This window comes from Zalophus californianus, chromosome 8 (genome assembly GCF_009762305.2).
Source record: "Zalophus californianus isolate mZalCal1 chromosome 8, mZalCal1.pri.v2, whole genome shotgun sequence".
Taxonomy (NCBI): Eukaryota; Metazoa; Chordata; class Mammalia; order Carnivora; family Otariidae; genus Zalophus; species Zalophus californianus.
This window is the reverse complement of record NC_045602.1, coordinates 77,850,998-77,878,276: the sequence shown is the minus strand read 5'-3', so window position 1 is coordinate 77,878,276 and position 27,279 is coordinate 77,850,998. Positions and strand designations below refer to the sequence as shown.

The 27,279-nt window shown below is 39.6% G+C and overlaps 1 protein-coding gene across 9 annotated transcripts in view; it reads right to left on the bottom strand.

The window, feature by feature from the left end:
• VWA3B (von Willebrand factor A domain containing 3B) overlaps positions 1-25,257 on the bottom strand; it is a 227,901-nt gene extending 202,644 nt beyond the window's left edge. For 6 of the 9 annotated variants that reach the window (XM_027620414.2, XM_027620420.2, XM_027620415.2 and 3 more), the window contains exons 1-4: positions 25,098-25,257; positions 20,815-21,091; positions 3,634-3,728; positions 1,133-1,383 (exon numbers count right to left, since the gene is read on the bottom strand). In XM_027620414.2, coding sequence (XP_027476215.2) covers positions 1,133-1,383; positions 3,634-3,728; positions 20,815-21,091; positions 25,098-25,154 — 680 coding nt within the window. In that variant the 5' untranslated portion in view covers positions 25,155-25,257. The remainder of the gene's footprint in view (positions 1-1,132; positions 1,384-3,633; positions 3,729-20,814; positions 21,092-25,097) is intronic. The other 3 variants (XM_027620417.2, XM_027620421.2, XM_027620422.2) reach the window with 3 other exon arrangements.
• Between the last annotated feature and the right edge of the window lie 2,022 nt (positions 25,258-27,279).

Sequence of the window (27,279 nt, the reverse complement as noted above, 5' to 3'; positions counted from 1 at the left end):
AAATTTTATTTCTAATTCTTTTAAGACACTGTTTTCATTGTTCCAAATTCCCATCAGTTCCCTCTTCTGGATCAAAAAGTACTGAGTTCAGCAAAGCATTAGTTTTTAAATCCTGGGAACATGTGATTAAACCATGCAGTGCGGACTTAAAAAGCAGTGATGGAATCTCCCCCAAGAAAGAACAGCCATTTGAATCTATTCATCTGTGTTTATAACTGAACAAATTATATAAATCATATGTGCATTCATAATTATAAGAATTCTATGAGTCATGGACTAATGAACCAGCCTGAGCTGTCCCTCATAAACCACCCTGAGACAAAGGCTGCCTCACACCTGTGTCACCTCTATGTGGCCCCTCTGGTAGAAATGTGGCCGAGTGGCCTAAATGCTATAGCATAGGTTTCCAAAAAAGCTAAAGCGTTGCAGACTTAAGACTTGATTCCTTCAGTAATATATCTACGAAAGAAATAAAAATCTGGGATAGAACACAATTAGGCAACATCCCCAAAGATGTCATCTGCTCAGCTGAAAATATTTTCTTCAGAAGAAAAACTCAATTAGGTAGATGCCCCCTTCATCCAGATTTTTCCTGTCAGGGAAGTACAGCCACCGTTCCACACAAAAAGTTGGCCTTAGAGCCCAAATTCTCTTGAATCCAAGATTCTGTAAATAAATGATTGTGAAAACTCTGAAATACAGGAAATTCTGTAAAGCCAGCCACCTGCTATTCTATTAAGGGGGTCAACTTACAGGGGAGTCACAAGCTCAGTCTGAAAAAAACAGTGATAGCTGTGACAAGGCTGAATTCATTATTCAGGCTAAGATCTAAAATGACCGAAGAGATTTGTATGGCCTTAAGTATATATTCAGTGTAACTCCTGTTCTTATATTTTGATCTTGCCATGCATTGAAGAAAAGTGTGTTCCTAAATGTCTTCTAATTTCAAAACTAAGATGCCACATGCAAAGCAGATATAAGTTTTCACTGCAGGTCTTCTGCTGGAATTACACATTCTAGGAAATGACAAGATAATACCTCCTCCCTCCCCAAAGATATGTTACTTAACTCCAAATAAATGAAAACTACTTATGAAGTTTCACTGAAATATCCCCTTCCAAAGGGAACTCACCATATGATATTAAACTTGGCTATGTGAGCCACCTGCTCCTGGAAGACCATTGTTAAAGCATCTTGGCACAGATTAAGCTCCTCCTCCAGCATACCGCCAAAATCCAGCACTATGGTGATGCACTGTTCCAAGATGACACCAAAAATCTGCCGGCTTCTGCTGGTGAGCCAGTCCATCCGCTGCTTGTAACTCTCCACAGCTTGTGTTAAATGTTCCACAAACTGATAGATCAGTTCTGGTTTAGCTGTCAACTTAATGAAAAGCAAAGCAGGAAAAAAAAAAAAAAAAAAGAAACAGAATAAAAACACACCAACATACATCATCTGAACTATCGTGCAGCCAGGAACAATGGGGCCCACTAAGCCATGGCCTCTGCTATCAAGAACTGGGCATTAGAGGTGCCTGGGTGGTTCAGTCGGTTAAGCATCTGCCTTCGTCTCAGGTCATGATCCCAGGGTCCTGGGATCGACTCCGACATCGGGCTCCCTACTCAGCAGAGAGCCTGCTTCTCCCTCTCCCTCTGCTGCTGCTCTGCCTACTTGTGCTCTCTCTCTCTCTCTCTCTGTCAAATAAATAAATAAAATCTTTTTTAAAAAAAGAAAATTAAGAACTGGGCATTAATAACAATTTTGTAGATGATCCTCTAAACCCCACATAATCCACGAGGAAGTGTTCCAATCTTTCAACTAAAAATACCTTTGGATGATTCCCCACAGAAGAAATGATGATGATGTGATCTATTCAAAATACAACACTCTTTTTTAGAAAACATGTGTTTCTAAATTACATTTTATCTTTATAATTATAGAATTACCTTCACCAGCAAATGTCCAGGGGACATTTTAAGGAATTAGGTAGAAGAAAAGAACTTTCAAGGAATTAGGTAGCAGAGAGATCAGCAAAGGCAGATGGGAAAAAATAAGTCTCACTGAAGTTTTCCTAAGGATAGCATGCTAAAAATATTTCTGAAAATGCTTCTAGACATGCCAGCACATCTGCCTGGCTTCTTCTAAGGGATGCCACCCCAGTAACTCATCCTCCTGCTCATAACCTGTGCCCTGTATCCTCTTGTCTCTCAGACCAAGCTCCCCGGTACCTGGATCACTTGATCACTCATAGCTGCCACCAATACCTCTAGAAGCTGTCCCCAAAAGGGGACAGAGGCTTGCAGGCAATTTCTCATATATACAAATAAACCATCAGTCACACAGTTCAAGCACAACTGTGCAAGGCCTCTCAGGATGTAGGGAGGCAAGAGACAGAAAAGGAGTAAGAAAAAAATGTGCCCTCTTCTGTGAAGAATCAAAGTTTGAAAGATCTGGTACTTATTTTTAACTTTAACAACCCTCAGAACACCCCCTAAATACGTAAATTGTTAAGGAAAATGTGTTTTCTGAACACACCACGTAACTCCACATTTTCATGCCTTGGTTCGTGCTGTTCCCTCTGCCTTAAACTGCTTTCCTTCTCTATCCCCTATGTCTCTCCAGCTTATTCCTCAAGCTCCAGCACCACTTCCTATTGCTTTCCATGGCTGCTAAAGGCAAAATTCCTAAATCTCTCGCCAGTATCCACAGCGCTTATTAAACTTTCTACCACAGTACAGGAACCAGGGATCATGTCACAGGGCCTGTGGAGGTGATCAGATGGCAAAGATGGATGTTTTCAATAGTTCTGTACTGATTTCCATGTAGTTCAGATAAAAAATATATTGAGCACACCAAACTCAAGATTCTATGGATATTACTGCTTAGAACGAGGCTAAGTTCAAAAAGTAATTTAAACTTTTTTTAAGATTTGAATTTTTAAGTCATCTCTACACCCAACATGGGGCTTAAACTTACAAGCCTGAGATCAAGAGTCGTATGCTCTACCAACTAAGCCAACCAGGCACTCCTAAACTTTTTCAATATTTAGAAGTAACAGTCCAGGTGGTACATAGATGTACACTGACACAAACAAATATCCATAAAGTGATTTGATGGGACATGCATCTTTGTGAGCTCCCTGTGGTGGGCCAGGGTATGTGCAGGGCCAGACACGTTATGGGGTTACACAAGTCACGTATTGAATTGCCGGAATTCAGGACTCCAGTAACAGGTGCCGCTTGCTCTGTCCACAACTACCTGTAAAAGCAGCCCTCTATTCCCAGGGCATTTGTCAGGTCAGCAGCTGCTCTTGCCTGTCTGCTAACCTTGGTCATACTACTCTTTCTTCTTTATTTTCAAGGAAAAACAAGGTACTGATATGCAAAGGTTTTTACTTTCTGATCAACATCTTCATGCACTCATCTCTAATAGGTCAAGTGCTTCCCTTCCCAGGTCCTAAGCCGTAACTTTCAGCACTCTCCACACTGTCACAAGAAAGCCTCCAGCCCTGATAAGGCCTTGGATCCACTGCATCAATAGGAAGCAGTGTGCGCCTCTCCACAGAGGCCACTCCCAGACCTAGAAGCATGTCATAGGGCCTGTCCATCAAGGGAACTCCGACTTACGACTTACGTTGTACACTCTGCCATCTTCGGGTCTGTAGAACTGTGGAAACAGGCCATCAGCATACCGGGAAGCCACAAGTCTCCCCAGAGAAGTCACATAATCTGCATTTTTATAAATAAAAGTAGTCAAAAGGGTGCATTATCAATGTTTCTTATTTTTATTTCAAAATGTTCTTCTCTGACACCATTCAAATTATATCCCCAGTGACACCAAAAATCTATGATGCTTGGTATTCTGTCCTAAATAATGAGGTGTTTCTAGGTGCTATTATATAAGCTAACCATTTATGACATGCATAATCCTTTAATGCACAAATGCACAGAGAGGAAAAACAAGGTTTGTTTCTTGGTCTCCTGGTTCTTTTGTCCACAGTGATTAAGGCAAAGGTCAAAAAGGCAATACACAGTCTAAGCCCTAACAAATTAATAATTACATTAAATGTAAATGGCCTGAGTAAAACAATTAAAAGATAGTGATTGGCTTTCTCTGACTGACTTATTTCACTCAGCATTATACTCTCTAGCTCCATCCATGCCATTGTAAATGGCAAGATTTCATTCTTTTTTATGGCTGAATGCCGTATGATTTCACTCATATGTAGAATTTGAGAAACAAACGAGCAAAGGAAAAAAAAAAGGAGAGACAAGCCGAAAAACAGACTCTTTACCATAGAGAACAAACTGGTGATTATCTGAGGGTAGGTGGGTGGGGGAATGGGTGAAATAGGTGATGGGGATTAAGGACTGCACTTGTCATGATGAACACGGGGTAATGTATGGAATTATCAAATCACTATATTGTACATCTGAAACTAGTATAACACTGTATATTAACTATACTGGAATTAAAATAAAAACCTAATAAATTTAAAAAGAGAGAAAAAATTAGTGATTGGCAAAGAGGATTTAAAATAATGACCCAACAATAGGGTATCTACAAGAAACTTGCCTCACACATAAAGACATATATAAGCTAAAAGTGTAAGAGTGAAAAAAGATGTCATTTAAGTATTAAATAAAAAGAAAGCAGATTGACTATATTAATATCAGAAAAGTAAACTAAAGAGCAAAGACTATTACTAGGGATAGAGCAGAACATTATACAAATTTGAGTGTCAACCCACCAGGAAGACATAGCAATCCTAAACGTGTATGCACCAAGTAAAAGACTGCAAATATCTTAAGCAAAAACTGATGGAAATGAAAGGAAAAAAGGAAAACTCACAACTCTAACTGGAGATTTCAATACTGCTCTCTCAACAACTGATAGAATAACTAGACAAAAAGTCAGCAAGGATACTCAACACCACCATCGACAAACAGGGTTTAATCGACATTTATAGAAAAATCTACACAACAACAGAATACACATTCTTTTACAAGCACAGAATATACACCAAGACAAATCGTATCCATGGCTATTAAAAAAAAAAAACTCAAAAAATTTAAAAGAACTAAAACCAGAGTATGTTCTCTGTCCACAATGGAAACAAACTAGAAATCAGTAACCAAAAGATAACAAGAAAATGTCCAAATTCTTGGAAACTAAATAACATGCTTCTGAAAAATCCATGGGTCAAAGAGGCAGTACAACAGAAGTTTAAAAAATACTTTAAACTGAATGAAAATGATAATACAACCTATAAAAAATGTGAGGAACACAGCTTAAGCAATGCTTATATAAGAAGAAATGAAAAGTCACAAATCAATAATCTAAGTTCCCATATGAAGAAAGTAAAAAAGAATAGCAAAACAAATCCAAAGTAAGCAGAAGGAAATACATAATAAACACCAAAACAGAAATCAAGAAAATTGAACACAGGAAGGCAATAAAGAATATCAATTAAATAAAAGCTGGTATGTTAATAAGATTAATAAAACTGACAAAAGTAAAAGGAGAGAAGACATGAATTACTGATATCAGGAATGAAACAGAAAAAAAAAAGACCTTTCAGCCATCAAAGAATAATGGAATACTATAACCAACTCCACACACATATAGTACACAACTTAGATGAAATGAATGAATTCCACAAAAAACACAAACTACCACAACTCTCATAATATGAAATAGATCATACCTAATAAGGAAATGAATTTATAATTAAAAACTTCTCAAACAGAAATCCCCAGGCCTGGATAGGTTCTCTGGAGAACTCTACCAAACATATAAGAAATAATTAAAATTCGGGGAAATGAACCATGAGAGACGATGGACTCTGAAAAACAAACTGAGGGTTCTAGAGGGGAGGGGGGTGGGAGGATGGGTTACCCAGGTAATGGGTATTAAAGAGGGCACGTTCTGCATGGAGCACTAGGCGTTATATGCAAACAGTGAATCATGGAACACTACATCAAAAACTAATGATGTAATGTATGGTGATTAACATAACATAATAATAAAAAAAGAAAGAATTAAAATTCTACATATTTTCCAGAAAACAGAAGACAAGGGAACATTTCCCAACTCATTCTATGAAGCCAATATTACCCTGATACCAAAACCAGACAAAGGCAGTATAAAAAAAGAGAAAACTACAGACTAATATCCTTTGTGATTACATGTGCAAAAATGTATGAGCTATATTGGCTCAATATTCAAAAACCAATCAATATAATCAACCAAATTAACAGCCTAGGGAAGAAAAAAAATCTCATGATCCTTTCAATTGACACAGAAAACTTCAATAGCCATTCATGGTAAAATTTCTCAGCACATTAGGAATATAAGGGACCTTCCTCAACTTGATTCTTTTTAATTCTATAAAAAACTTACAGCTAACATTATAGTTAGTGGTAAAAGACTGAAACTTTCCCTGAAGATGAGGTAAAGACGTCCACTCTCACCATTGCTGTTCAACATGGTACTGAAAGTTCTAGCCGGCCAGCACATGGTAAGACAAGGAAATACAAGGCATACAGATCACAAAGGAAGAGTGAAAACTTTCCCTATCTGGAGAGGACATGATGGTCTACCAAGAAATCCCAAGGAATCAAAAGCAACAAAAAAATCCTTAGAACTAGTAAGTGAGTTCAATAAGGTCACAGGATAGAAGATCAACATAAAAAAATTAGCCATATTTCTATATACTAGCAATGAACATGTGGAAACCAAAATTAAAAACAAAAAAGCATTGAGTTAGGGAGCAAGATGGCAGAGGAGTAGGAGACCTGGATTTTGTCTGGTCTCAGGAATTCAGCTGAATAGGTATCAAACCATTCTGAACGCCTACGAACTCAACAGGAGACCGAAGAAGAGACTAGCAACAACTCTCTGAACAGAGAAGCGACCACTTACTGGAAGATAGGATGTGCAGAGAAGTGAATCCGAGGCGATATTCGGGAGGATAGACGGCGGGGGAGGCGGCCTCTGTTGGCCGCTTCTGGCAAGTGATAGAGCCGCGGAGCACAAAATCGGAACTTTTAGAAGTCGGCTCCGCGGAGGGACGTCACTCCAGTGGCTAAGCGGGGGGTGGAAACCTCGTGGGACAGTGTGGTCTCAGGACCCTCAGGGTCACAGAAAGACCAGGGGTGCCTGAGTGCAGCAGAACTCCCAGGTATTGGAGCGGGGAAGCCGGCTGCAGAGACAGAGCCGAGGCGTGGGCTCTCAGCTCAGGGCTGCCATAAACTGTGATCCGCAGGACAGTCGGGCCACTGCTCCTCCAGCAGGGACCCAACAAGCGGCAGATCCGGGGAGACTCCGCTTCCTCCCCTGGGAGGAGCGGCACGGGAGCGCACCGCAGGGATCTGCTGGATTTGGAGACCACACGGGGTGGAGTGCCAGAGATAGAAACACTCGGTCACAGGCCGGGAGAGCACGGAGTGCAGCCGGAGACCAGGGAGGCGGGAGTGACTGCTTTTCTCTGGGGGCACACTGAGGAGAGGGGCCCCGAGTTCTCAGCTCCTCCGGGCGGAGATTGGGAGGCCGCCATTTTCACTCTCGTTCTCCAACGCTGTACAGAAAGCTTACAGGGAACAAAAGCTCCAGAGAGCAAACCTGAGCAGATTGCTTAGCCTGGCCGGGCAAGGGCAGGGCAATTCTGCCTCCGCAAAGACATTTGGGAACCACGGCAAAAGGCCCCTCCCCCAGAAGGTCAGCATGAACAGCCAGCAAGCCAAGACCACGTTTACCAATGAAGGAGAACAGGAGAACTCCAGCGCTAGGGGAATGCTGCACATAGAATTCATGGCTTTTTTTTACCATGATTCATTAGTTTTTCAAAGTTAATTTTCTTAACTGTTTTTTTAATTTTTCTTTTTCCATTTTCTTTTTTTTTTAAAGATTTTATTTATTTATTTGAGAGAGCGAGAATGACAGAGAGAGAGAGCACATGAGAGGGGGGAGGGTCAGAGGGAGAAGCAGACTCCCCACTGAGCAGGGAGCCGGATGTGGGACTCAATCCCGGGACTCCAGGATCATGACCTGAGCTGAAGGCAGTCACTTAACCAACTGAGCCACCCAGGCGCCCTCTTTTTCCCTTTTTCAACCAACATCTTATCAATCCCTTTTTTTTAAAAAAGTTTTTATTTTTCATTTTTAAAGTCATATTTTATCCCTTCATAGTAGTTACTCTTATTTTTGGTATATATATATATATATATAAAGTTGTTCTCTCTTTAAAATTTTGAGATACAGTTTCTTCTAACAGATCAAATATACCCTAAATCACTAGTGTATGGCTTTGTTCTAGTTTCTTTTTTAAATCTTCTTCTTTCTTTTTTCAAACAACTTCTTATCAATTCCTTTTATAAAATCTTTTATAATTTTCATCTTTACAGTCATCTTCCATCCCTTCATTGTATCAACCCTTATTTTGTACATATATAGGTCTTTCTTCCTTTAAAATTTTAGGAAGCACTTTTTTCTAACAGACCAAAATACGCCCAAAATCAAGTGTGTGGCACTGATCTATGCACTACCCTGATCATATTTGATCATACTGTTTTTTTTGTATTGTTCTGTTTTTGTTTTTATCTTTTTCTTTTTGTTTTTTTTTTCTTTCTTTTCTCTTTCTTCTTTCTTTCCCTTTCTTTTCCCCTGGTTTCAGGACTTTTCTGATTTGTATAGAGTATATTTGCAGGGGACGTTGTTAACCTGTTAGCATTTTGTTCTCTCATTCATCTATTCTCCTCCGGACAAAATGACAAGATGAAAAAAATCACCTCAGCAAAAAGAACAAGAGATAGTACCGTCAGCCAGGGACCTACTCAATACGGACATTAGTACGATGTCGGACCTAGAGTTCAAAATCATGACTTTAAAGATACTAGCTGGGCTTGAAAAAAGCGTGGAAGTTATTAGAGAAACCCTTTCTGGAGAAATAAAAGAACTAAAATCTAACCAAGTCGAAATCAAAAAGGCTATTAATGAGGTGCAATCAAAAATGGGGGCACTAACTGCTAGGATAAATGAGGCAGAAGAGAGAATCAGCGATATAGAGGACCAAATGATGGAAAATAAAGAGGCTGAGAAAAAGAGAGAGAAACAACTAGAGGATCACGAGGGCAGAATTCGAGAGATAAGCGATACGGTAAGACGAAACAACATTAGAATAATTGGGATCCCAGAAGAAGAAGAAAGAGAGAGAGGGGCAGAAGGTATATTGGAGCAAATTATAGCAAAGAACTTCCCTAATGTGAGGAAGGAAACTCAAAATCCAGGAGGCACAGAGAACCCCTCTCAAAATCAATAAAAATAGGTCAACACCCCGACATCTAATAGTAAAACTTACGAGTCTCAGAGTTGGAGAGAGAAAATCCTGAAAGCAGCTAGGGAGAAGACATATGTAACCTACAATGGTAGAAATATTAGATTGGCAACAGACCTAACCACAGAGACATGGCAGGCCAGAAAGGACTGCTCTTCAGAGCACTAAACGAGAAAAATATGCAGCCAAGAATATTATATCCAGCTAGGCTCTCACTGAAAATAGAAGGAGAGATAAAAACCTTCCAGGACAAACAAAAACTAAAGGAATTCACAAACACGAAACCAGCCCTCCAAGAAATATTGAAAGGGGTCCTCTAAGCAAAGAGAGAGCCTAAAAGCAGCATAGTTCAGAAAGGAACACAGACAATATACAGTAACAGTCACCTTACAGGCAATACAATGGCACTAAATTCATACCTTTCAATAGTTACCCTGAATGTAAATGGGTAAATGCCCCAATCAAAAGACACAGGCTATCAGATTGGATTAAAAAACAAGACCCATCGATATGCTGTCTGCAAGAGACTCATTTTAGACCCAAAGACACCCCCAGATTGAAAGTGAGGGGTGGAAAACCATTTACCATGCTAATGGATACCAAAAGAAAGCTGAGGTGGCAATCTTTCTATCAGACAAATTAGATTTTAAAACAAAGACTGTAATAAGAGATGAGGAAGGACACTATATCCTACTTAAAGGGTCTATCCAACAAGAAGATCTAACAATTGTAAATATCTATGCCCCTAACACGGGAGCAGCCAATTATATAAGGCAATTAATAACAAAAGCGAAGAAACACATTGACAAGAATATAATAATAGTGGGGGATTTTAACAGCCCCCTCACTGAAATGGACAGATCTAAGCAAAAGATCAACAAAGAAATGAAGACTTTAAATGACACACTGGACCAAATGGACTTCACAGACATATTCAGAACATTCCATCCCAAAGCAATGGAATACACATTCTTCTCTAGTGCCCATGGAACGTTCTCCAGAATTGATCACATCCTAGGTCACAAATCAGGTCTCATCCGGTACCAAAAGATTGGGATTATTCCCTGCATATTTTCAGACCACAATGCTTTGAAACTAGAACTCAATCACAAGAGGAAAGTTGGAAAGAACTCAAATACATGGAGGCTAAAGAGCATCCTACTAAAGAATGAATGGGTCAATCAGGAAATTAAAGAAGAATTAAAAAAATTCATGGAAACAAATGAAAATGAAAACACAACTGTTCAAAATCTTTGGGATGTAGCAAAGGCAGTCCTGAGAGGAAAGTATATAGCAATACAAGCCTTTCTCAAGAAACAAGAAAGGTCTCAAATACACAACCTAACCCTACACCTAAAGGAGCTGGAGAAAGAACAGCAAATAAAGCCTAAACCCAGCAGGAGAAGAGCAATAATAAAGATCAGAGCAGAAATCAATGAAATGGAAACCAAAAGAACAGTAGAACAGATCAATGAAACTAGGACCTGGTTCTTTGAAAAAATTAACAAGATTGATAAGCCCCTGGCCAAACTTATCAAAAAGAGAAGAGAAATGACCCAAAACAACAAAATCATGAATGAAAGAGGAGAGATCACAACCAACACCAAAGAAATACAAACAACTATAAGAACATATTATGAGCAACTCTATGCCAGAAAATTAGATAACCTGGAAGAAATGGGTGCATTCCTAGAGATGTATCAACTACCAAAATTGAACCAGGAAGAAATAGAAAACCTGAAAAGACCTATAACCACTAAGGAAATTGAAGCAGTCATCCAAAATCTCCCAACAAACAAAAGCCCAGGGCCAGATGGCTTCCCAGGGGAATTCTAGCAGACATTTAAAGAATTAATACCTATTCTCCTGAAACTGTGCCAAAAAATAGAAATGGAAGGAAAACTTCCAAACTCGTTTTATGAGGCCAGCATTACCTTGATCCCCAAATCAGACAAAGACCCCATCAAAAAGGAGAATTACAGACCAATATCCTTGATGAGCACGGATGGAAAAATTCCCACCAAAATACTAGCCAATAGGATCCAACAGTACATTAAAAGGATTATTCACCACGACCAGTGGGATTTATCCCTGGGCTGCAAGGCTGGTTCAACATCCGCAAATCAATCAACGTGATACAATACATTAACAAAAGAAAGAACAAGAATCATATGATCCTCTCAAGAGATGCAGAAAAAGCATTTGACAAAGTACAGCATCCTTTCTTGATCAAAACTCCTCAGAGTATAGGGATAGAGGGTACATACCTCAGTATCATAAAAGCCATCTATGAAAACCCTACAGCGAATATCATTCTCAATGGGGAGAAACTGAGAACTTTCCCCCTAAGGTCAGGAACGCAGCAGGGATGTCCACTCTCACCACTGCTATTTAACATAGTATTAGAAGTCCTAGCCACAGCAATCAGACAACAAAAAGAAATCAAAGGCATCCAAATCGGCAAAGAGGAAGTCAAACTCTCACTCTTTGCAGATGATAGGATACTGTATGTGGAAAACCCAAAAGACTCCACCCCAAAACTGCTAGAACTCTTACAAGAATTCAGTAAAGTAGCAGGATATAAAATCAATGCAGGGAAATCAGTGGCATTCCTATACACCAACAACAAGACAGAAGAGAGACAAATCAAGGAGTCGATCCCATTTACAATTACACCCAAAACCATAAGATACCTAGGAATAAATCTAACCAAAGAGGCAAAGGATCTGTACTCAGAAAACTATAAAATATTCATGAAAGAAATTGAAGAAGACACAAAGAAATGGAAAAACGTTCCATGCTCATGGATTGGAATAACAAAGATTGTGAAGATGTCAATGCTACCTAGAGCAATCTACACATTCAATGCAATCCCCATCAAAATACCATCCACTTTTTTCAAAGAAATGGAACAAATAATCCTAAAACTTGTATGGAACCAGAAGAGACCCCGAACAGCCAGAGGAATATTGAAAAAGAAAAGCAAAGCTGGCGGCATCACAATTCCAGACTTCCAGCTATATTACAAAGCTGTCATCCTCAAGACAGTATGGTACTGGCACAAAAAAAACAGACACATAGATCAATGGAACAGAATCGAGAGCCCAGAAATGGACCCTCAACTCTATGGTCAACTAATCTTTGACAAAGCAGGAAAGAATGTCCAGTGGAAAAAAGACAGTCTCTTCAACAAATGGTGTGGGGAAAATTGGACAGCCACATGCAGAAGAATGAAACTGGACCGTTTCCTTACACCACACACAAAAATAGACTCCAAATGGTTGAAATACCTCAACGTGAGAGAGGAGTCCATCAAAATCCTAAAGGAGAACACAGGCAGCAACCTCTTCGACCTCAGCCACAGCAACTTCTTCCTAGAAACATCGCCAAAGGCAAGGGAAGCAAGGGCAAAAATGAACTATTGGGATTTCATCAAGATTAAAAGCTTTTGCACAGCAAAAGAAACAGTGCACAAAACCAAAAGACAACCAACAGAATGGGAGAAGATATTTGCAAATGACATATCAGATAAAGGGCTAGTATCCAAAATCTATAAAGAACTTATCAAACTCAACACCCAAAGAACAAATAATCCAATCATGAAATGGGCAGAAGACACGAACAGACATTTTTCCAAAGAAGACATCCAAATGACCAACAGACACATGAAAAAGTGCTCAACATCGCTCGGCATCAGGGAAATCCAAATCAAAACCTCAATGAGATACCACCTCACACCCGTCAGAATGGCTAAAATTAACAAGTCAGGAAACGACAGATGTTGGCAAGGATATGGAGAAAGGGGAACCCTCTTACACTGTTGGTGGGAATGCAAGCTGGTGCAACCACTCTGGAAAACAGTATGGAGGTTCCTCAAACAGTTGAAAATAGAGCTACCGTACGACCTAGGAATTGCACTACTGGGTATTTACCCCAAAGATACAAATGTAGGGATCCGAAGGGGTACGTGCACCCCAATGTTTATAGCAGCAATGTCCACAATATCCAAACTGTGGAAAGAACCAAGATGTCCATCGACAGATGAATGGATAAAGAAGAGGTGGTATATATACACAATGGAATATTATGCAGCCATCAAAAGGAATGCGATCTTGCCATTTGCAACGACGTGGATGGAACTGGAGGGTGTTATGCTGAGTGAAATAAGTCAATCAGAGAAAGACATGTATCACATGACCTCACTGATATGAGGAATTCTTAATTTCAGGAAACAAACTGAGGGTTGCTGGAGCAGTGGGGGTGGGAGGGATGTAGTGGCTAGGTGATAGACATTGGGTAGGGTATGTGCTATGGTGAGCGCTGTGAATTGTACAAGACTGATGAATCACAGATCTGTACTTCTAAAACAAATAATGCAACATATGTTAAGAAAAAAGAAAAAGAAGATAGCAGGAGGGGAAGAATGAAGGGGAGTAAGTCGGAGGGGGAGACAAACCATGAGAGATGATGGACTCTGAAAAACAAACTGAGGGTTCTAGAGGGGAGGGGGTGGGGGGATGGGTTAGCCTGGTGATGGGTATTAAAGAGGGCACGTTCTGCATGGAGCACTGGGTGTTATGCACAAACAATGAATCATGGAACACTACATCAAGAACTAATGATGCAATGTATGGTGATTAACATAACAATAAAGAAATTTTTAAAAAAGCACTAACAATTGCTTAGAAAAACAAATACAATACATGTGCAAGACTTGTATATTGAAAACTACAACAGCTAATGAAATAAATCAAAGATGTAAATAGATGGAAAGGAATTCCATATTTATGGACTGGAAAACTCAACATAGTAAAGATGTCAATTCTATTTAAATTGACACACAGGTTTAATGCAATTTCAGTCAAAACCCCAGCAATATTTTTGTAGACACAGACATGGTTATACTAAAATTTATATGAAAAGGCAAAGAAACTACACCTAAAACAATTTTGAAAAAGATTAAACTGGAGGAATCAGTCTGCCCATTTCAAGACATTACACAGTTATAGTAATCTAGACTGTATGGTATTGGTAGAGAGACAGACACACCAACAAATAAAACAAAATAGAGAACCCAGAAATTGCCCCATACAAGCACAACCACCTAATTTTTAACAAAAATGCAAAAGCAATTGAAAACAGAAAGGACAGTCTTTGATTTTGTTATTTCATTTTTTTATTTTCATACAGCTGACATACAATGCTACATTGGTTTCAGGTGTACAACCCAGTGATTCAACTTCTCAAAACAATATATGCTCCCCATAAAGCGTAGCTACACTATGTCACTATACTTGGCTATATTCCCTTTGCTGTGCCTTTTATTCCTGTGATTTATTCATTCCATAACTGGAATCCTATGTCCTCCACTCCACCCCAACTCTGGCAACCAATATAGGTCCTCTGCATAGGTCTGACTGCTTTTTTTTGTTTTCTTCATTTGCTTTGTTTTTTAGATTCCACAGGAATAAAATCATGTAGTATTTATCCTTCTCAGTCTGATTTATTTTACTTATCATAATACCCTCTAGGTCTATCCTTATTGTTGCAAATGATAAGATCTCACTTTTTAGGGAGCCATAATAGTCCATTGTATATATACACCACATCTTCCTTATCCATTAGTCTATCGATGGACACTTAGGTTGCTTCCATATCTTGGCTATTGTAAATAATGCTGTAATAAACACAGGGGTGCAAATCTTTTCAAATTAGCATTTTCCTTTTCTTTGAGTAAATACAGAGTAGTAGAATTACTGGGTCATATGGTAGTTCTATTTTTAATTTTTTGAGGAACCTCCACACTGTTTTCCACAGTGGCTGCACCAGTTTACATTCCCACCACCAGTGTACAGGGATTCCTTTTTCTGTACATCTTCACCAACATTTGTTATTTCTTCCATTTTTGATTTTAGCCATCCTGACAGGTGTGAAGTGATATCTCGTTTGGTTTTGATTGGCATTTCCCTGATGATGAGTGATGTTGAGCAACTTTTCATGAGTCTATTGCCCATCTGGATGTCTTCTTTGGAAAAATGTCTATTCAGGTCTTCTGCCCATTTTTAAATCAGGTTGTTTGTGTTTTTTCGGTGTTGAGTTGTATACACCCTTTATATACTTTGGATATTAGCCCCTTATTGGATATATTATTTGCAAATACCTTCTACCATTCAGTAGGTGTCTCTTTGTTGATGATTTCCTTCACTGTACAAAAGCTTTTGATTTTGATTTTAAATAAAGGTGCTGAAGTAACTGGATATCCAGAATCCAAAAATGAAACTTATACAGAAAGTAACTCAAATTGATCATGGGCTAAATATAAGATGTAAAACTATAAAACTTTTAGTAAAAATATAGGAGAAAGTCTTTGAGAATTGGCAAGATCCATATAAGAAAAAAGTTGATAAATCAATAAAGTCATCAAAATTTACAACTTTTGCTCTGAGAAACTCTCTTAAGAGGATGAAAAGGTGAGCTACAGACTAAGAAAATATCTCTGCAAGCCACACACGTGACAAAGGACTCATATTTAGAACATATATGAGCTCTCAAAACTCAACATTGAAAAAATTTCATTAGAAAATGATCAAAAGACATGAAGAAACATTCATTTTGCCAAAGATAATATACAGCAAATAAGCACATGAAAAGATGTTCAACAAAACGAGATATTAGGGAAATACAGACTAAAACCACAGCAAAATATCACTACACAACTATTAGAACAGCTAAAACTTTTAAATGGTGACAATACCAAATGCTGAACTGTCTTTCTCATATATTACTGAAGTGAATAATACAGCTACCCTGGAAAAGTTTAGCAGTTTCTTAACAAGACAAAATAAAACTAAACAAAACAAAAAATAAACACACACTTACCACATAGCAATTACATTCCTGGGCATTTATCCCAGAGAAAGGAAAACTTAATGGTCACACAAAAACCTGTAAACAACTGCTCATAGCAGACTTATTTGTAATGCCCCCAAACTGGAAACTTACCCAGATGTCTTTAATGGTGACTGGCTAAACAAACAGTGGTACATTCATATTCTGGAATACCACAGCAATAAAAAGAAACAAACCATTGCTATATGCAACAACTTGGATGAACCTCAAAGAAATAATACCAAATGAAAAAATGTCAATCTCAAAAGGTCACATACTACATGATTCCATTTATATAAACATTCTCTACATGAGAAAATTAGAGATAGAAAACAGACTGGTGATTGCCAGGAGTTAAAGATATTGGGGGGTAGGGTATCTGTACGACTATAATGGGGTAACACAAGGGAGATCTTTGTGGTGATAAACAGTTATGTATCTTGATTGTGGTGATGGTTACACAAATCTACACAAGTGGTAAAATTACACAGAATTATTCACATACAGGGCATCAACATCAAATTTCTGGATTTGATATTATACTCTAACTTTGTAAGATGTAACCATTACGAGAAACTCAGGGAAGGGTACTTGGGATCTGTCTATATTATCTTTGCAACTTCCTGTAAAGCTATCATTATTTCAGGATAAAAAGTTCAACCAATGGGGCATCTGGGTGGCTCAGCTGGTTAAGTGTCTGACTCTTGATTTTGGCTCAGGTCATGATCTCAAGGTTGTGGGATCGAGCCCCGCATCGGGCTCTGCGCTGGGTGTAGACTGCTTGGGATTCTCTATCTCCCTCTCCCTTTGCCCCTCCCCCAGCATGGCACAAGTACATGCACGAGCATGTACATACACACTCATGCGCTCTCTCTCTCTCCAAAAAAAGTATCAACCAATCAACCAAAAAAAAAAGGTAAAATAAAAACAAAATCAGATAAACAAAAACTAAGAAAATCCATCCACTCGCAGGACCTGCACTACAAGAAATGCTTAAAAGAAATTCTTTAGAAACAAACACCAGATGGAACTGTAAGTCTTACAGGAAGAATATTATAAATAGTAAATATGTGGATTGTAAAATGCTATTTTTTCCCATTCAGTTTCTTTATAAGACAAATGACTTTTTAAAGCAGTAATTATAACATTGGCTTGTAAGATTTATGAGGTATATAAAATAAAATACATTAAAACAATAATACCAAGGACAGGAGTGGGGCTAAGTGGAGTTATACTGCTGCAAGATTCTTCCATCTTACATGACGTAGTACAAAGCTAATTTTTAGCAGACTGTGACAAGGATATAATCACTACAGCAAGCACTGAAAACATAATGCAAAAAGGCATACCTAAAAAGCCTACTGAAATTTAAATGGGATGAAATATTAAAAAATACTCAATTTACCCAAAAGAAGGCAGGAAATGAGAAACAGAGGAAAGATAAGACAAATAGTAAAATGGCATACCTAAATCTAACTGCATCAATTATTACATTAAATGTAGAGAACCAAACACTACAATTAAAAGACAGAGATTATGAGAATGGCTTAAAGAGGCAGTCCTTAAATAGAGAGACTACAGATAGTTTGAAAGTAAAAGACTGAAAACATATGCCACGTGCAAATGAAGCATAAGAAAGCTGTAGTGGTTGTATCAATATCAAAGTAAACGTCAGAACGAAGACTACATCTGAGACAGAGATGGACATTTAATTCATCAGAAAGCTACAACAATCCTAAATGTGTATGTATTTAGAGTTTCAAACTACATGAATAAAACTGATAGAACTATAGGGAGAAATGGACAAAGCCACTAGGCAAAAAAATCTCTAAAGACACTGCACATCTCTATAATAGAATAAAACCAACCATCATGAACTAATGAACATCTATAAATACTATCTAACAACTGCAGAATACACATTCTTTTCAAGTGTGCATGAAATGTGCACCAAGATACATGCTGGGACATAACACAAATATCAGCACATTTCAAAAGATGAAAGTGTTACAAGGCTATGTTTTCTGACATAAATAGCAGTAAATTAGTTAACAAGGATTCTTTTAAAATCCTAAAATATTTACAAGTTAAACATTTCTCTTAAAAATGAATCAAAGAAAAAAGTCACAAGAGAAAAGAATATTCTGAACTCAACGACAATGAAAATATTACCTCTCAAGATTTGGATTCAGCTAAAGCAATGCTTACAGGAATTTTAAATGACTATATGAGAAGAGAAGAAAGGCTTAAAATCAATTATCTAAGTTTCCACCTTAAGCTAGAAAAAGAAATGCAAATTAAACTCAAAGCAAGTCGAAGAAAATAAATAATAAAGTTTGAAGCAGAGATCAATGAAATAGAAAACAAAGAACAGGAAAAAAACAAACAAACCAAAATTTGATTCTCTGAAGAGTTATGATATACCCTGAACAAGACTTATCAGGAAAGAAGAAAAAAAAAAAACACAAATTATATCTGAAATGAAAGAGGAAACATCTTTAGATTCTACAGGCATTAAAAAATATTAAGGGAATATTATGAAACATGTTTTGTCAATACATTAGAAAACATTGATGAAATGGACAAATTCCTTGAAAAACATAACTTTCCAAAATTGGCATGATGAAACAAAATCTCTATGCCTATTACAGAACAGGATTTCTTATCAAACTTTTCCTACAAATAAAACTCCAGGCTCAGATAAATTTCACTAGTGAATTCCATCAAACATTTAAAGAAGAAATAGTACCACCCATATAAAAGCACCATCAGAACATATAAGAGTAAAATAGAGCTACCCTATGACCCAGCAATTGCACTACTGGGTATTTACCCCAAAGATACAGATGTAGTGAACAGATAGGGCACACGCACCCCAATGTTCATAGCAGCAACATCCACAATAGCCAAACCGTGAAAGGAGCCAAGATGCTCTTCAACAGATGAATGGATAAAGAAGATGTGGTTCATATATACAATGGAATATTACTCAGCCATCAGAAAGGATGAATACCTTCCATTTGCATCGACATGGACGGAACTGGAGGGGATTATGCTAAGTGAAATAAGTCAAGCAGAGAAAGACAATTATCATATAGTTTCACTCATATGTGGAACATAAGAAATAGCACAGAGGACATTAGTGGAAGGAAGGGAAAACTGAAGTGGGGGAAATCAGAGGGGGAGATGAACCATGAGAGACTATGGACTCCAGGAAACAATCTGAGGGTTTCAGAGGGGAGGGGGTGGGGGGGATGGGTAGCCCAGTGATGGGTATTAAGGAGGGCACATGTTGTAATGAGCACTGGGTGTTATATGCAAACAATGAATCACTGAACACTACATTAAGAAAAAAAAAAAGAACACACAGGAGGAGGGAATACTTTCAAATCATTTTATGAGCCCAACATAATCCTGATGCCAAAATCTTACAAGGGCATTAAAAGAAAATAAAATCATAAAGCAGTATCTTCCATGACCTTAGATTGAAAAATCCTTGACAAAATATAAAGAACTGCTATTTTTGCTAATATTAATGACTGAATTATAGTTACTTGAAATACAAGATAAAACTGCTTTGTTTCCTTATATAGGAATCCCATACACCCTGCATTTAGAAGATACAGGGCTGTATCACCCTTTGTGGAAGGATAAATGGGAACGAATAAACAGCCTGAGCTCTGAAAAGCAAGGCCTTGTCATTAGAATGGGCCTCCACATCAGTCCATAACAACCACATCCCCTAGACCTTCCTTATCACCAGTACGGAACAAAGCTGCCAAAGGACTGGTGAAAAATCTCAAAAACACAGTATTATTGACCACTCAATAAATATGTGTTTAATTCATTAATTAATTGGCTAATCCAGAATTACTGAGCAAAATCCAAGTAATGGCAATTGCCCTGATTGAAGGAGTGTCCTCAAGTGGGGTGTTACTGACATGTTGGACAGGGCACTCCTGCTAGGTGGGCTATCTCATACTCCATAAGACTCCCCAGGCCCTATATTTCAGGAACAACTCAAACCAGCATGTCATCAGAAAATAAATAAAAACAAAAACAAAACACACCCTCACCCATCTCCATACTCCCTGTTGGAGGGCAGTACTACTGGGAGTTCAGGACCAAATTTCTAAACTGTGTGTTTAGAAAAACTAGCCCATCACATAAGAGAGGCCACAACAGGAAAACGGCACATTCTCCCTGAAACCACACACAGCTATTGTCTTAATCAACAGCCTCCTAAAGGGGTTTGCGCATCCCAAGGGATGAAGAAGACATCTGCTGGAATATGTACAACTTCTATTTATTTTTTTATTTCATCTTTAAAAGGACTAAGAATGAAATTAAGCAATATTTAATCAATGAAAATAAGCAATGTTTAATAAGTGGACTGACAGTCATATATCTATGTAACAAACATATATTGGGCGGTCCATGCTCATTTTTTATGGATAAGGATGTGAAATCAAAACAAGTTCAGAGGCCTGTGGTTTTGGGGGGCCCTTCAGAAGTGATGCAGCCCCCTCAAAGGCTGAAGGATGGCATGATGGTTGGGTTTCCCAACCAGCGTTGCTTTGTGAGTACTATACCTTCACAATGAGGGAATCCAATCTGTGACAGAATCTGCTTCAAGGTCAATTTGTTGCTCTTAAGCCCATGCAGTTGAAGCCATTCCTCAGATGAGATGAGACTCTGCCTGGCCAAGTCTGTTTTGGTGTTGCTTTGTCCCTCTGGCCCCTGCAGCTGCTGCTCAGAGATGGTGGAAGATGAGGCTGATAACTCCATCTCTGAATTAGGATCTAAGTCACGGAGACCTCCCATAAGGGCAATTATCAAAATCAGACTTCCTGAAGACTTGGAAACAATCTAACATCAACAGAGGATGGGTTTAATATTAATTACAGCACAGTCATTAAGTGGAACTCAATTTACCGTTAAAAATGTTTAATATAGATGCATATTTGCTGACAAAGAAGATATCCACATATATTGCTAAAATGTAACCATAAAGTTCAATATCCATCCATACATCCCCATATGTACACAGAGAAAAACATCTAGAAAGGTAACTGCCAACAGTTTATAGTAGTTTTATCTGTGTGGTGGGAATATATGTAGTTTTTGCCTTTTCTATATTATTTAAAAGTTCACATTATTTAAACATTTCTGAAAGAGGATTTACTTTTATAATCAGAAAAAAATGCAAAGCTCTTCCATTTTAGAAAATACACATTCACTCCTGAACCTTCATTACACATCAGTATTCCAATTATAATTGCACCTGACCTTTTACTTCCAAAAAGGATACAGAGGGCAAAACCCTGAGAGGAAACACACCTGTTCTACAGGTAGAGTGTCTAAGGGGGAGCTAGCAACAGGGTGGGAACCAGATCACAGCTCAGCCCAGCAAGAATGTGTGGATTCACTTCCCAAATGTTTTATTTTAAAGTTGGACTTAAACATTCTGAATCATGTAGCCAGCTGTTCTGGGACCAACTAGACTCCAGGCAATATGCTACATATTAAACTTATCTAGACCTGCCTAAATATAGCTCGTGTACACAAGAGGGAAGGAGTGGCCCAGACTGTGATGCAATCTTAACCCACTCACCACAACTTCAGGCGGGGAGAAAAAGAAAGATCTGCTTACCTCTGTACCCAGAGTGTGAAACACATATGTTTGTTCCCTGGACTGTAAAACTTTTCAACAACAGAAATATTCCCTTTTCCCATTTCTAAAACTCCAACCACATTCCCTGCAAGTCTCTGTTATGATATGAAAATCAGTCAAATACAGAAATCAGTTGGACATAAGCTAGGGAGTTCTCATGAAACAATATTAGAAATATTATTATTAGCAATGAATGAGTTATGCATGGATAAGCACTTGATAGACTGGAAAGAGCTATGTCCAAATAAATTATTTAAGAGTCATTATCCTTTAGTAATTGTACCTTGTCTATATGCCCACTTTTACTCCAAGTACCTTTTTACCCCCAAGTTCCCAGTCATACGAGCTATTCAGTTTGGGCTTCTCCTACTTTAGACTCACAGAACATGAAAACAAGAACAGACTTCAGCTTTCTTTTTGAGATCTGTCCAACAAAGACTGCCAGCTGAAGGACTTTTAAATTTGGCTAACAGTTCCCATAGAAACAAGGAAAGGAAGCTCAGAATAAAGATTTTTGATTATTTCATCATTTCCAGTTCATCTTTCTTCTCCCTGACATACACTCACCCACCTCCTATGTTCTTCTTACTAGAGGGAGCTATATGTCATAGGTTAAAAAGGTAGCACAGCTATGTAAATTGTCCTTATAAGGCTCCTAGACTGGATTTTGGAAACAAAGGTTTCAGAAGAGTTGTACATTTTAAGGCCAAAGGGACACATTCTTGCTTCCAAACAAAAGGCAACTGAATCCTCCAGCTAAAGTGCATGCCCCAGTGTCTCCTGCACTCACATGGCTTAAAAATTTTTAAATAAATATTTTTAAAAAGGTCTGGCTGGCTCTACTGAATTTGAGAACCTGTATGAGTCATTCTTTTTTTTTTTTAAAGATTTTATTTATTTATCCGACAGAGAGAGACACAAGGAGAGAGGGAACACAAGCAGAGGCGAGTGGGAGAGGGAGAAGCAGGCTCCCTGCCGAGCATGGAGCCCGATGCGGGGCTCGATCCCAGGATCCCGGGATCATGACCTGAGCCGAAGGCAGACGCTTAAGGACTGAGCCACCCAGGCGCCCCTGTATAAGTCATTCTGATTCAGATCTTAACTCTTAAGATTTTTTAGCCTGAGAAGACCCATATTATCAGAAATGAAAGCACCTGGACAACGGAAATAACCCAAGAAAACAGGGAAGAAAAGAAAGGGCATCTCCCAACAGAAGGGATCATTCTACTCAGACTGGATAAGAGATACTGTCAGAGCAAGGAAGCCTGCCAGAGCAATGATGCCAAATGACCTGACAAAGCAACCCCTCCACACATTGCCCACCTGCTTTCCTAGCTCCAAGCTGGTCTCAGGTGGTTCTCTTATGTGAAATCTTAACCTTCAAGGCCCATTTCAAGCTCTACCTCCTCCATTAAGCCTCTCCAGATCCCCTCACCAACCTTCTGCAGCATCTCCCCAGCAAATCTCCAACTTTCGCTTTGACACTTCACCAACATAACCTTGGGCACTTCAGATTCATCCTCTCTAGACTAAAAGAAGGTTCAGTGACTACAGGGACAAACTATATGGATGTCCTCAGCACAGTGCCTTAAATACAGCAGGCACTTTGAAAGAGTGCTGAGTTGAATTAAACTGATCACTCAGAATTACTGAGAATACTGATTTTCAAACAAGGCAGCGATTTTTTAGTCCAAACAAGGCTCATATCAGGAAATAGCTGTCATACTATAGAGACATACTATTTTCCAGATATTACTTTGTTGTTACTATTATTACTGTGATTTTTCAGGATTTCTTCATCTGAGGTTATTACAAATTGGGGAACCGAGGAATCCAGAAGCAAGAAACAAAAAAATCCAGTAGAACACTGCCCTGTTTTAAAAGCTATCCCAAGAGCAAAATTTGGGGAAATAGGAAGGGATTTCCAAAAGAGAATGAAAAAGTATAAACAGGGAAAAAAAAGTGAAAGTCTGAGCTGAAGGTAGGAGCAGGCAGGCAGAGTTTGAGGAAAAAAACAGAAAGGTTAAGTGGGCACAAGTAAAGGCCCCAACTAAGGGAACCAGAGGCCCCAAGGGCAGTCAGCCTGTGCTGCTAAAGTCTGCCCACAGGGGGCAGCCAAGAGATGCCCCAGGTCATCCTGAGGTGAGCACTTTGAGGAAGTTCGCATGGCTTAATAGAGTAGGTCCTATATGGTCAGAGATTGAGGCACAACGCACAGATTCAAGTCCATTAATTCAGCTTAAACATTGGGTATACTTCTGTTTTATTATCAACTCCCACAATTTCCTATATCCTTGTTAGTCCTTGCTGAAAATGAAGTCTAGATTAGGTGGATATATTTTGTGATTTATGTGAGTTTTGAATTACAATTTTTCCAGGAAGAAAGGAAGCTGGGATGAAGCCCCATGGGTATCCTGTTGAAACTCTCCCCGGAAACCCTTAATCTACTCCTCGCTCCATGCTCCTGCCCTGAGGAGCAAGTCTAGCCTGTGATCATCTGCTCAAATAATGTGGGCAGAGGCAAGGAGACTGAAATGGACTGGCCCACAGTTGAGAAAATGGGGTCAAGAAAAGAAAATCTAAGGATAATAGGACTGCTCTAGGAAGGTCATTCTGAGAAGAAAGAAACCAAGAGCTCCCAGGAAGATAAAAGTGGAAACTAAAACTAAGTTGTATGCCCATATAAAAAGAGGAAAAGAAAATGGGGCTTGTCTTAGTGACGTGATTGTGGAAAACCACGTACTTGTAGAATGGAAGAGAGCCAGAGGTTATTCCAGACCAGAAAGTTGTAGAAAGCTGTAATCCACGCAGATCCCTTTCTTTTAGACTATTCATGTTATTACTATTTCTTAAAAATAAATTTCTCCTGGTTCCTGTATTAACTCCAAAGCCCATGTGCACTTCACCTTATTACTGTTGGCCTATGGTAAGACAGAAACCAAGAAAGCTGGTTCTCCACCAGAGCAGCTGAGCTTTGCTGTGACTGGGGTAAGGTGGGAAGGGCTTTGCAACAGGAGGGGTCGGGTACCTGTGTCTCAGCCTGACCCAAAGAGTGGTTCAGTGAACCTAGGAAAGTGGCTGAACTTTTGTGGAGGGCAGTGCAAGTCGGAAACTGCCTAATTCCAAGCTTTCCCTCCACAGGTTGCTGGAAACCTCGGCGCCTCGAAGATTCTGGCGTGGAAGGGATCGCACCCCACTTACTAGGCAATCTGTCGGATGAAAGACAAGAAGGTTCCTGTTTAGCAGCCGCCCTCCCATCCTCTGGGGGCCCTGTGACCCCAAAGGGCCGGTGAGGCGCGCATCCCGCTGGTTGATAAAGCAGCAACTCCAGCAGACGAAGGGTCGCCGCTTGGCTCGAAGAATTATTCCAGACGTTCGATTTCTCTATGACCCCAGCGCGCACCGCATGGCGTGTTGACCACGGCGTCGCCTCGGTTGCTCGGACGTGGCCAATCACGGCGCGGCTCCCTGAGCCGGCCCCGCCCCTAGAGCGCGCGCCCAGGGGAGGGGGGGCCAGCGGGGCGTAGGGGCGGGGCTCCGAAGCGAGTTCAGGGGCGTGGCGGCGACAGCGGGTGTCCGGGATCCCCAAGGCACTTCGGGACCCAAAGCAAGAGCCCCACGCTAGGGGACAGGGCGGATGGCATTGTCCCCTGCGCTTACTGTTGCCGAGAAAATTAACGGCGGTGAATATCTATTAATTAAGTTAACAAGCAGATAAACACGCAGAAGAGCCCGGGTCAGGGGCGAGAGCGCGAGCAAATCGTGGAGAAAGGCGCCCAAGGCGGGAGGGAGGCCAGTGCACCACAGGAAACATTAGTTAACTTCTGTACCTACTTTAAAGCGTGCAGAGCACTTACATCTGCGTAATTTTGTTTAATTTTCACCCAAACGGTGTGAAGAGCCATTCTTCATTTTACAGTTGAGGGAAAAAAACTTAAAGGGGTGGGGCAGTTAGTTACGAATCGCTCAGCGGTGGAGCGAGTGTGAGTGAAGCTCAGACAGGTGAGACTGAGCTGCAGTTTTGGAGGAGGGGCTGCCAGTTACCAAAAATACCCTTATCTATTGGATAGGAGTATTCTTATAGCATTGTTTTCTCCATTCGGCTTTATTTTTGACCCTAATTTTTACCGTGTCAAGTAAGCAAGGAGCTCAAAATAGAGACCTGTGGTTTTTCAGTCACTTGGAAATAAATTTGTGCTTAATGAAAAGCATCTTTAAATCCTTAATGAAAGATTCCACAGGCAAGTATTGTTTTACTATGTTGGGGTATTAAAGTGTGGATTTAGATTTTAAAACTCAAAAAGTGACCAGATCATTTGTAGGTTTTTGAGTCAAAGATCTAATAAAAACATGGTTAACAGTAGAACTGAACAATTCTGGGGGCGCCTGAGTGGCTCAGTCCATAAGCGGCTGCCTTTGGCTCAGGTCATGAGCCCAGGGTCCTGGGATGGAGCCCTGCACCCGGCTCCCTCTTCTCCCTCTTCCACCCCCTACCCCCGCTTGTCTTCCTGCTCTCGCTGTGTCTCTCTCTGTGTCAAATAAATAAATAAAATCTTTAAAAAAAAAAAAGAACTGAACTATTCTGCCCCCCCCAAAAAAAAGTCTACTTCATCCACAGGATGTTATTTTTCCTACATTCTTTTAATGCCTCTGTAACTTTAAAAGTACTAACAGGTTTGGCGCGCCTGGGTCCCTCAGTCGTTAAGCGTCTGCCTTCAGCTCAGGTCATGATCCCAGGGTCCCAGGATCAAGCCCAGGATCGGGCTCCCTGCTCAGCGGGAAGCCTGCTTCTCCCTCTCCCACTCCCCCTGCTTGTGTTCCCTCTCTCGCTGTCTCTCCATCTGTCAAGTAAATAAATAAAATCTTTTTTTAAAAAAAGTACTAACAGGTTTGATCTCAGATCACAAATCATTCCATAAAGTTATTAGGTTGTATACCATTGTATAAGGTATGGTTGTATACCATACCTTATAGATGACACCTGCAGCCACACCACCAGAGAACAAACAAAAATTCAACAGTACTAAAAGACTGTGTTCAGAAAGGAAGTACTACAGCAGCCACACCCACATTTGCCAATGCCACAGTAATCCTGGCTGTCCACACCCTGCCAGACTAATGTTATTGGGTCTCACGGGTTAGATAGAGGGCATAGCATTCACACAGCCAAACCCACTGCCTTACATAGTCACATAGGCACTCCTGTCCTCACCTTCATCCCATGCATTCTCCCTTCCCTGAGACACTTGCCACTTACATGCAAGTGACTGCAGATGACTCTATGCTTTTGTCAATTATATGTATGTGCCTGCATGCGTAAGTTCATATGAAAATGTTAAGCATTAATTACTTAAAGTATAGATAGACAAGTAAGCAGAAGCTG